Genomic DNA, 11,483 nt, shown 5'->3' on the forward strand with positions numbered 1-11,483 from the left:
TATGAGAAAAAATGTAATTGATAACATACCACGTACTATTATACTTTTATTGTGGTTCATTCAGTATCTTATAATATACATCTAAATATATTCATAATCAAATCTTTAGATGGAATATATGGAACTTATTTTCAAAGAACCAGTGTCCTTTACCTACAAGATGTCACTAAAAACCAAGTGATATCTGCTCAGTAAGCCTGCAACATCTCTTGCTAATCAATGCTGCATGTCACTGAGTGAGGCAGATCCACTGCAAATCTGCTGACCATTGTGCACACAGTGATAATCTGTGACACTAATCTTTAGAGAATAGGAAGGATTCATTACTGACCAGCAAGGAAGGCAGGAAATACAACTGAAATCTGCCTCCTTCATCAGGAGTGTGGGGAAAGTTATGCATGGGGTAGGAGAAAGCTGGTGGAAGGAATGCTGGTGAGGTAAGTTCTGATCAGAGGAGCTTGGACTCAGGTCCAAAACAGCTCTCCTAAGCAGGAACCAACTGTTACAACATAAGATGTGGAACTTTCAGGAAAGGAAGGGCGTAAATGAGAAGAGATTTTGAATTGGGCATCAGGGGAAACCCAATACAGGGGCAATCCAATCCTATAGCAAGCACACACACACACAAAAAAAAGACTTACTGTTCAGAGGCTGTAAGACATGCATTCCCTTGATTCCCTTGCAGGCTCCTATTCTTAAGGTTTCAACGTTCTCTGTAAAATAACCACAGATACTTTTAAACTCTAAAGTTTATGATTCTTGAAAAAACTTGTTTTATATTGCTTGTAAAGCAGTGTATATACACATATTCATACATTTTGTATGTATGAATAAGTCATTTCTAGTTGTTCAGGATTATTTTCCTACCCTGAGGAAGTGCAATAAATAGTTTCACTTATTAGATAGACTGATTATTAGTAATTCAAACTCCCTAAGATATATTTTTATTCTTAGAAACCAAGGGAACAGAAAATTAACTCAAAACAAGAGACAACGAACCAGATAGGAGCAATTTCAGAGAAAGAGTGAGAATTACACTTAATTGTTTCCTTGGTATAGAGACAAGATGCAGACTATTCTCTTAGGCTTCTGACTTTTTTTGATGAGATCAAGAACACTCCCTTCCCCTACTCTCTCTTTTTCTAAAGATCAAACCAGCAGTTTCTCTGGGAGGTGACCTGGCAGCTTTATGATCAATTCACTAATCTAGATACGAACTTTCTTCTGGAGGGTGCGGTAGGCTTGTCTTGAAGTGGAGCTCAGGCGCCCCAGGATCACCATCACCCCACCACCGGCAGGTGAGGCCTAAGGTGATGCCCCTAAGGTGATGGACACTCATCCGCTGTGCAGGTTATCTCGGTTCCGTTCTTCACAAAGCCTACACTCGCCACAGTTTCAAAGGAGTCAGAACTGAATTCAAGTTGAAAGCAGGTGAGTCGGAACATGCTAGAACTGATTCCCCAAATCCGCACGGGGAGTCACACTGAAGGATTTCCAAGATAGTTTATGAAAGGAGAATACGGGACAGTTCACAGCGCGTTTCCTGCACCGAACGCTGAGGTGTGCATTCGCATGGCGGCAAAACCCATGCACCAGGTTCATAACAGCGGCCTTCTTACTGGAAGAATCGGACAGGCAGTGGATCCCCCACACTCCCAAACTCCCAAATCAGGAGTGCGACTCATCGCGCTCACAGCTGTCTCTTGGCGCCCCCTGCCGGGCCCTTTGCTCAGGCTACCGAGGGCGGAGGCACGGCCGCGCGGAGGCGGTGAGCTGCAACGTCATCTCTGTGCGCGGCCAGAGACAGGAAGTCCGTTCTCACCACTTCCGTCGCTCGTCTTGCTCTGGACCCTGGGGCGGAAGTAAAAGCCATCTACCGCTTATAGGAGCGGTTCATGGTGAGGTTTGAGTCTTGCTGCCGAAGTGGGTTGGTTACTTGTTCTTTGTTTTTTAGCAGCAGGTCAGGGTTGAGTCTGGTGTACAGCGCAGGCCTTTGCAGAGCTGCGCTCGAGGCAGGAAGAGGGCTAGAGCGAGCCTCCCGTGATGGCTGTGGGTTTGAGTTGCACACTCGCCTGAGTGCGTGCCCTGTGCTTCAGCTGGCGAAGACAGGCGGCGCGCGTACGGATTTTGTCATTTTAGAATTCCCGCCTTTCAGTTGCTGTGTGGGGGTTCAGTAACGCAATGTTGATGAAACAGTTATCCCTGGTTTCACAAAACATATTCCTGATTCCGCCTCTTTTTCACAAGGTGCGCGGGCGTTTGTCCGCAAGGTGCTTAGTTTACAAGATAGTACCTCTCGCGAGAACATTATGTAGTGTTAGCTGGGGGGTCCATCTCCATCCCCTATTACAAAGTCCTGACAATACTTTGTCTTCTTTTTTCAAATGCCATTTCTAGCGACAGCTGTTCTCCGGCCTTTCTGACGGGATGCAACGTACTCTTTCCTTAAGACAAATAAGGTGAGAAATGCATCAGTGTAAGATCTCCACACTTAACTTGGTTTGCTAGGTCGAAAGACGACCACCCCGGAGCCAGTGGTCGGTCATTTCAGTTAATGGCACTTTAACAGGCCAGTTGTGGAGCAGAGGGTAACAGATCCTCTTTATTCCTTGGACCTCCTAAGTCGGAGTACGGGGATTTTCTGCCTCTTTGTTCCGTCCGGACATTAGTCCTCGGGATAATGGTTTTGGTCGAAGAGAAACCTCAATCTGAGAGAGAGATTGAAGTCAATCATGGAGTTATTTTTAAAATTTGTGGGTTTAGGAAGTTGGTACTTTTTTAAAAAAATATTTATTTATTTGAAAGAGTTACACAGAGAGAGTAGAGGCAGAGAGAGAGAGAGGGGAAGGAAGAGGGAGACAGGAGCCTTCCATCCGCTGGTTCACTCTCCAATTGGCCTCAACGGCTGGAGCTGTGCGGATTCAAAGACAGGGGCCAGGAGCTGCTTCTGGGTCTCCCACACATGTGCGAAGGCCCAAGCACTTGGGCCATCTTCTACTGCTTTCCTAGGCCCTAACAGAGAGCTGGATCGGAAGTGGAGCAGCCAGGTCTTGAACTGGCGCCCATATGGGATGCCGGGGCGTTAACCCGCTGCCCACAGCGCCGGCCCCAGTTGGTCCTTCTTACCTTAGGCTGTTTAGATATTTATTCACCTTACTAGATGTTTAGGAGTATGCTGAGTGGAGCTCAGCTATTGTTGACATTTTTTGAAGTTTCTTTATTTGCGGTAAAAATTGAAAAATAGGTATAGGTAAAATATTTTTTTCTGTTGCTGTTTGCACTCCTGGGCCTACTTATCTTTTGTGTGTGTGTGTGTGTGTGTGTGTGTGTGAAAAATAACACATATTCATTAAATAAAATCCCAATATTCCAGTAGTACCTAGCCCATTCTCTGAGATACCAATTATTCCACTACTTCTTTTTCTGTATATATTCACACCTCCCCTTTTAAATATAAGTGATATTTTCCCGTTCATACTGTTATGCAGTTCGTCACTTAAGATAACTTGCCTGTCATTTTATTGCAATAGGAATGCCTCATTTTTTAGCATCTCTGTAATACTACATTGCATGAAGATATATAATTTATTAATCGTACTACTGCTGGCCACTTGGGGTTCTTTTTTGTGATAGCAAATAATGTTATGATGGGTATCTTCTTTCATAACATGTGTATTCTTTTCCCTTTATTTCCTTGGAGAGTCTTCAAGAAGTGGGAATGTGGTATTATATGATATGAGCACTTAAGATTGATACATGATGCCAAATTCCCCTCCAGTAAACAATATTTTGGAGTTTCCTATTAACTTGTCTTCACCAACTGTTGATATTATTAGTTACCATTGACTTTAGGTTCAGCTGAGACCGCTGAAACCATTTTGGTTGTAAATTTATTGCATTTCAGTATTATAATCAGGACCAAGTTTCACTTACCAGTTCTTTTTTTTTTTTTTTTTTTTAATTTTTGACAGGCAGAGTGGACAGTGAGAGAGAGAGACAGAGAGAGAAAGGTCTTCCTTTGCCGTTGGTTCACCCTCCAATGGCCGCCGCTGCAGCCGGCGCACCGCGCTGATCCGATGGCAGGAGCCAGGAGCCAGGTGCTTTTCCTGGTCTCCCATGGGGTGCAGGGCCCAAGCACCTGGGCCATCCTCCACTGCACTCCCTGGCCACAGCAGAGAGCTGGCCTGGAAGAGGGGCAACCGGGACAGAATCCGGCGCCCCAACCGGGACTAGAACCCGGTGTGCCGGCGCCGCAAGGTGGAGGATTAGCCTATTGAGCCACGGCGCCGGCCCCACTTAACCAGTTCTAAGCCAATTTCAGCTTTTTTCTTCCTATGTAAACAGAATACTTATTTTATGATTTTTAGTGGTAGATTATTATAAAACAAATGATTCACACTAATAGTATTTTAGGTGAAATTAGAGATTTGAAGGAAGATTGTCTTTTTGAGTGAGATCTTGTGCTATAGGTAGGCATCAGAAGGGTGGTTCTTTCTAGAAAAAAAAAGCTGGAATGGGCAAGGATGTGTAGGTCAGAGGATTTGCAGGCAATGATGTCAGACGGTGAGGTTTCAGAATAAGAGCGGTAAGTGGAAAGGTAGTGAGAACTCAACAGTGAGGGCCTTGAAAGGCAGCCTGAAGGTTTTGCTCTGTGGAGGAGAGCTACAATAGGTCTTTAATCAGAGAATGAGAAGCATAATCTTATTTTATAAGAATCAGTTGGTGGCAGTTTTGAGTGATTAATGTTAGAGAAGCAAGTTATAAGGCTAATACAGGCTTATATGATTATAATCATATGAAAATTTATCATTCTATACTTCATTTGTAAATGATCAAGGAAATAATTGAGGTTTTAGTCACTTGCTGGAAGCTGGACATTGTTAAGTGCTGCACAGACAGGTGCAGACAGCCCTGGGTTAACCTTGTGTGATATGATGAAGGGGTGAGGAGAATGGTAAATGTAACATTTTAATGTTTGTTTACATGCCACCTCAGCACAGTTCTACATGTAATACAGAGGAATGAAGACTTGCAGGAGTGAGAATAACAAATAGTAGAGAGGTTGGATTTCAGGGATGCTGAAAATAACTGATTCTGCTGATGGTGAGGCCGAAGACGATGAAGGCAAAGCTCACTGTTAGATTTTTCTCTCAAGTTATTCTTACGATGGTGAAAGTGATATCATTAATCAGAGGAGGAGTAGTTTGGGGGCCGGGAAATATAGTCAGATTTTGGGCATGTTAATTTATGTGGAGGTTAGTCTCATGGAGAATAAGTTTACACAAAGATGTAAAATCTACTTGTGACAGATTTAGGAGAAACCTTAATAGATTTGTTACTTTTTCATTGAGAATTTTGTGAAATGTTTTTACTTAGTTTATCATTAGTAGAATTTCTGTTGAAAGTTCAGCTTTGTTTATCATGATGCTGATACCATAAGAGGGTGAATGCATCGTCTGGAGGAGTAGTCTAAATTTTTTTGGTGTGTGCACTATCAATAAAAATTGTTTATAAATATACTTCCAATATGTTCTGTATTTATTTGTTGATTATTCCGTATCTTTACTGTTATATTGTTTACATTGTAAAACATATTTAAAAAGTGGAAATTTTCAAAGGCTGAGACAAATATAAATCATAGTTTTACTCCTTCTTTTCCCCACATCCTGTTGGATTGATTTACACTGTTCTTTTAAAAAGCAGTGGTCAGCCAGAGGCCATGTTCTGTCCTGTTAACCAGTAGAGGTCACTCTTGAGCATCTGGAAAAGAGCAGCCTGTTGAGCTGTGTGCAAGGCAAAGAATATTTAGTCAGGAGATGTTATTTTTAAGTTTCTTAATTCATGCATTTTGGGAAGCATATGTGGTATTATGAAGAAGTATAGTATAGTGAGCTCAGGAGGGCACAGATCAATCTAAAACGTGCCTCTGTTTTTGACATTAACTTTTGAGTGTTTTGCATTTGAGGTGGACTGTTACTTGAGTTTGTATTTTGGAATCATTTCTCAATTATTTCAGAGTTTGCAGATTATGTGAGCCACAGGAAGGTTCTAAGCCTTCAGGAGTAATGCAAAGTTTTGTTAAAATTAGAGCAAGGGAAAGGATAGACACAAAAAGGCTTTCTTTGAAATTGATATTGAAGGAACTGTAAGTGCCCAAAATGTTAGTGGTGGGTTGTCGCCATCTCTCTGTTTTCCTTTTTTTTTTTTTTTGACAGGCAGAGTGGACAGTTAGAGAGAGAGAGAGACAGAGAGAAAGGTCTTCCTTTGCTGTTGGTTCACCCTCCAGTGGCCACCGCGGCCGGCATGCTGCAGCCGGCGCACCGCGCTGATCCGATGGCAGGAGCCAGGTACTTCTCTTGGTCTCCCATGGGGTGCAGGGCCCAAGCACTTGGGCCATCCTCCACTGCACTCCCTGGCCACAGCAGAGAGCTGGCCTGGAAGAGGGGCAACCGGGACAGAATCCGGCACCCCGACCGGGACTAGAACCAGGTATGCCAGCGCCGCAAGGCGGAGGATTAGCCTAGTGAGCTGTGGCGCCGGCCTCTGTTTTCCTTTTTATACTTAATTAGGAGAGGGAACGAGGGAAATGCCTCCTCCGAGTAAGACTTCACTGTAAGTAATTAGAAATCAAGAGCTAAGTTTGTCACACTTACATATTCTGAAAAGGAGAAAATAGAGTTTTTTTGTTTTTTTTTTTTTTTTTAAATGCATGTGCTCTGTTACATGACTTAGACTGCAAGCGACTTACGAACAAATCCTTTGATAGGCTGAATAACTGAAGAAAACCTTTTCTGTTACTTTTTTCATAAAATCCATTCTATAAATGGAGATACCCAGTAGGTATGGTTATAATCATATAAAAGTTTATAATTTTATACTTATTTGTAAATAATCAAGGAAATAATTGAGGTTTTAGTCGCTTGTTGGAAGCTGGACATTGTTAAGTGCTGCACAGACAGGTGCAGACAGCCCTGGGTTAGCCTTGTGTGATATGATGAAGGGGTGAGGAGAATGGTAAACGCAACATTTTAATGTTTACATGCCACCTCAGCACAGTTCCACATGTAATGGACTATGTAAATTATATAGCTCAACCAGATCATTTTGAAGATGAAGATGGGTTTGGAATTGCTGTTACACCAAAGGAGCAATTGACTAGACTGAGTGAGACTGGGGTCAGGAACTGTGGACCAGAGGTTCATACAAGCCAAGAATTGCTCTAATGATAGCAAAAGGGCATCATGATTCTGGAAAAAGCTATTTAAGATGGAAACTAGGTAGTCTGAGGTGTTGGTTTGCAGGCTGGTTTAGAGTTTGAGAACCAGAGGCCAGAAACAAGTCTAGTTGTGGGCAGGGCAATGTCAAAGATCTGGGAATTTGGGAGATAAGACAGAAGTGAAAGCATCAGTTTTTAGGAGTAAGCCAAATGTTTGGAAACCAGAGGTAGAGATGGACACTTGGTTTTGAGTGGCCAAGGTAGGCAAGGCCAAATTACAAGAGCAAGATAAAAGAAAGGATAATTTTGGGGCAGTGATGGTGACATCCTGCTTTTCCTTGTATTAAAAGTGGAGGCAACTTTGTGACCACAGATAATCAGTGGAAGCAGTGAGTGAGTGGATGGCTTATTTGTCACCACAGCCCCAGAAGAGCTGTAGGTCTAAGTATTTTCTTATTGAAATAACCATGATGCTTGCAGGGTCACAGTATAGTATTTTAGCTGTTTAACACATGCATTTATACAATATGTTTTGTTTTATTATACAGCATTCCAAAAGGTTTGGCTCCATGACCATTATGGCATCAAGAAACCTCTGGTGTATGAGAACTAATTTTCTCTTTGGTTCAAGATGTTGGATGATTCCATTTTCAGTAGAATTTCTCTTTAAATCCGTGTCATTGAGGCATTTTAGTGGAAAGTGTCATAATGGAGACGGCCAGCCTTTGGAGAATGAGGACCTACTGAACAACTTACTCATGATGGGAGTAGACATTGACATGGCAAGGAAACGACAGCCTGGAGTCTTTAATAGGATGGTTACTAATGAGCAGGACCTGAAGATGTTCCTTCTCTCCAAGGGAGCTAGCAAAGAAGTGATAGCCAGCATCATATCACGATATCCACGGGCCATCACACGCACTCCTGACAGTCTTTCAAAACGGTGGGATATATGGAGGAAGATTATGACATCAGACCTTGAAATTGTACATATTTTGGAACGTTCTCCTGAGTCCTTTTTTCGCTCCGATAACAACCTAAACTTAGAGAATAATATAAAGTTCCTGTACTCAGTTGGATTGACCCGCAAATGTCTTTGTCGATTGTTGACTAGTGCCCCTCGTACCTTCTCCAATAGCCTTGAACTGAATAAACAGATGGTTAAACTTTTACAGGAAGTCTGTTTGTCCTTGGGTCACAATGATCCTGCAGAATTTGTCAGGAAGATAATTTCTAAAAACCCTTTCATCTTAATTCAGAGCACCAAGCGGGTGAAAGCTAACATTGAATTTTTACAGTCAACTTTCAACTTGAACGGTGAGGAACTGCTGGTTCTGATATGTGGTCCAGGAGCTGAAATCCTAGACCTCTCCAATGACTGTGCCAAAAGAAACTACACAAATATCAAAGAGAAGCTGTTTTCTCTTGGATGTACTGAAGAAGAGGTACAGAAGTTTGTCTTAAGCTATCCTGATATGATTTTCTTGACAGAGAAAAAGTTTAATGCTAAAATAGACTGCCTCATAGAAGAAAAAATTAGCATTTCACAAATAATTGAAAATCCTCGAGTTCTAGATTCAAGCATAAGTACTTTACAAAGCCGAATCAAAGAACTGATACATGCTGGCTATGACTTGAGGACATCAAATATCAATCTTCTGTCTTGGAGTCAGAAAAGATATAAAGCTAAATTGAAAAAGTTAAATGGATAGAATGCTGGGGAATTTTCAGTCTTTTAATGTAATTATATTTCATTTGAATATGGGCTTTTTAAAAAGGAGAGATATGGTTTATTAATCACAGACACATAATGATCCTATGCATACTTTGTATTGTAGGTTCATAAAAATTCATGGTTGGTATGCTCAAATGTGAAATGCAACATCCCATCATGAGATACAGGTCATGGCTGCCATGAAGTGCAAGTTCCTGATGGAGTGCCTTAACAGAACAATGTACAGAAAGAAAGTACAAAGTAAACTTTTGTCGTTTTCTGTGTAGATTGAAAAATTGACAGTTTCTTTAGGTAGTTTAGTATTCTCTCATAATTTTGAGTGACAGCTTGTTTCTTCTGTTATGTGCCTAATTATGGCTCATCTTCAAAGTTTAATGCCAGTAAAAATTGTAAAAATATGACAAAATAGGTATTTTTCATCCCACATTCTCCATTGCACCCACCAGTGTACATCTTCCCACTCCTTACCCACCACAATTTACTGTGGATACATCCTGATTTCTTTAAAAATACAAGAGTAATTGTGGTAGGCAGAATAATGGCAGCATAAAAATATCAATATCTTAATCCCTAGAAACTGTGAATATGTTATGTTATATTGAATATGTGATTAAGTTAAAATGTTCGGTTTGGGAGATTTGAGATGGGGAGTTTATTTGGTGGGCTAGTGTAATCATTTGGATCCTTAAAAGAAAAAAGGCAAAAGGAGACAGTGATGTGATAGAATAAAGGTCCACTACTTTGTCTTTTTTTTTTTTTTTTAAGATTCTTTTTTTGAAAGAGCCACACAGAGGAGAGGTAGAGAGAGACAGAGAGACAGAGAGAGAGAGAGAGAGAGAGAGTCTTCCATCTGATGGTTCACTCCCCAGTTGGCCGCAACGGCTGGAGCTGCGCTGATCTGAAACCAGGAGCCAGGAGCTTCCTCTTGGTCTCCCACGTGGGTGCAGGGGCCCAAGCACTTGGGCCATCTTCTACTGCTTTCTCAGGCCACAGCAGAGAGCTGGATTGGAAGTGGAGCAGCCGGGTCTCGAACTGGTGCCCATATTGGGATACCGGCGCTTCAGGCCAGGGTGTTAACCCTCTGCGCCACAGTGCCGGCCCCATGATTTTGGTTATTTTCTAGAGGCATTTTTTTTTTCTGGATGTAAATGTTGAATTAAGTTATCTAATGGTGCTCAGTCTTTTTTTTTTTTTTTTTTTTAAGATTTTTATTTTATTTATTTGAAAGAGTTAACACACACACACACACACAGAGGTAGGTAGGAGGTAGGTCTTAATCTGCTGGTCCACTCCCCAGTTAGCTGCAATGGCTGGAGCAATGCAGATCTGAAGCCAGGAGCCAGGATCTTCTGGGTCTTCCCACGTGGGTGCAGGGGCCCAAAGACTTGGGGCATCTTCTGCTGCTTTCCCAGGCCATAGCAGAGAGCTGGTCAGAAGTAGAGCTGCTGGGACTTGAACCGGTGCCCATATGGGATGCTGGCTCTGAGCTGGCAGCTTTACATGCTACACCACAGCGCTAGCCCCTGTGCTCTGTCTTAAACCTTATTTGCTTTCAGTGATGCCTCAAAATAAAAAAAATAATGCCTGTTAGTGATGGAAATAAAATGCTTGCCTTCCTAAGGTTGTTTGTATACTCATTGTTGTTTGTATATTCAATGATATTTTTATTATACTTATCTCTTGAGCTTTGGGATCATTTCTGTAGAGTGCTATATCTGGAAAATATCTGTAACTCTAACTTTGCTTAAATATTTTAGCTTCACTGAACTTGTTTTCTCATCTGTAAGACTGAAAATTGATCTTCCAGTGCTGGTAGGATTAAAGTGATAACAGGGTCACTTCCTTGCACATAGTACTCATAGCTATTTATTCAATGGTAGTGGTAATACAAAGTTAAAATAGTATTTTACCAGTTTTATTGATAGATAATTCATGTGCCATGCGATTCACCATTTTAAATACACATTTCCTTTTTAAAAATGTTGACAGGGGTACAACCATTGTCCCAGTCTAATTTTAGAACATGTGCCCCCCCCCCCCAAATTGGTGCCTGTTAACAATCAATTTCCGTTATTTGCCTCCTACCCTGGTAGTCCCAAGCAAAGTGTATCTTCTTAAATATGCATATTCTGGACATATCATTTAAATGGACTCATGCAATATGTGGTCTTTTGAGTCTGACTTTTTTCAGTGAGCCTAATGTTTTCAAGGTTCATCCATGTGGCACATATCACCAATGACTCCTATTTGCCAAATAATATTCCATTGTATGGATATGGTAGTGATGGGAATAAATTTTCTTGTTGTAGTTAAAAACTTGTGCTTCTTTAAGTCTTCTGGTTTGTAGAGTATTTTCTGAGGTATTGCTTTGGACTCTTACTAAAGAACTTGAGAGAGATAGGCGGAGTCAGCACATTGTGAGACTGTTGCCTGGGCTGTAGAGAAATAGTGTACCAACAGTAGTTGCAAGTGCCCAGGGAGACTGGGCAAACAGTAGAATAAAGCACTTGACTGCTGGGTGGTGGGGGTTTG

At 41.6% G+C, this 11,483-nt stretch overlaps 1 protein-coding gene across 4 annotated transcripts; it reads left to right on the top strand.

Moving 5' to 3' along the window:
• Positions 1-1,551: 1,551 nt before the first annotated feature.
• On the top strand, positions 1,552-11,267 carry MTERF1 (mitochondrial transcription termination factor 1). 4 transcript variants are annotated; one of them, XM_051852996.3, is made up of 4 exons: positions 1,552-1,927; positions 2,398-2,459; positions 6,216-6,347; positions 7,765-11,267. In XM_051852996.3, exon 4 carries the CDS (start codon positions 7,786-7,788, stop codon positions 8,926-8,928), a length of 1,143 nt encoding a protein of 380 aa, XP_051708956.1. In that variant the 5' UTR covers positions 1,552-1,927; positions 2,398-2,459; positions 6,216-6,347; positions 7,765-7,785; the 3' UTR covers positions 8,929-11,267. The 4 variants fall into 4 exon arrangements, with proteins under 4 accessions (XP_051708956.1, XP_051708957.1, XP_008259973.1 ...); XM_051852997.3 differs by having other exon boundaries at positions 1,552-1,898; XM_008261751.5 differs by lacking the exon at positions 6,216-6,347 and having other exon boundaries at positions 1,557-1,927.
• Positions 11,268-11,483: the final 216 nt, after the last annotated feature.

The sequence above is a fragment of the Oryctolagus cuniculus genome, chromosome 16, assembly GCF_051225735.1.
Source record: "Oryctolagus cuniculus isolate XC-2025 breed Fujian yellow rabbit chromosome 16, ASM5122573v1, whole genome shotgun sequence".
NCBI lineage: Eukaryota > Metazoa > Chordata > Mammalia > Lagomorpha > Leporidae > Oryctolagus > Oryctolagus cuniculus.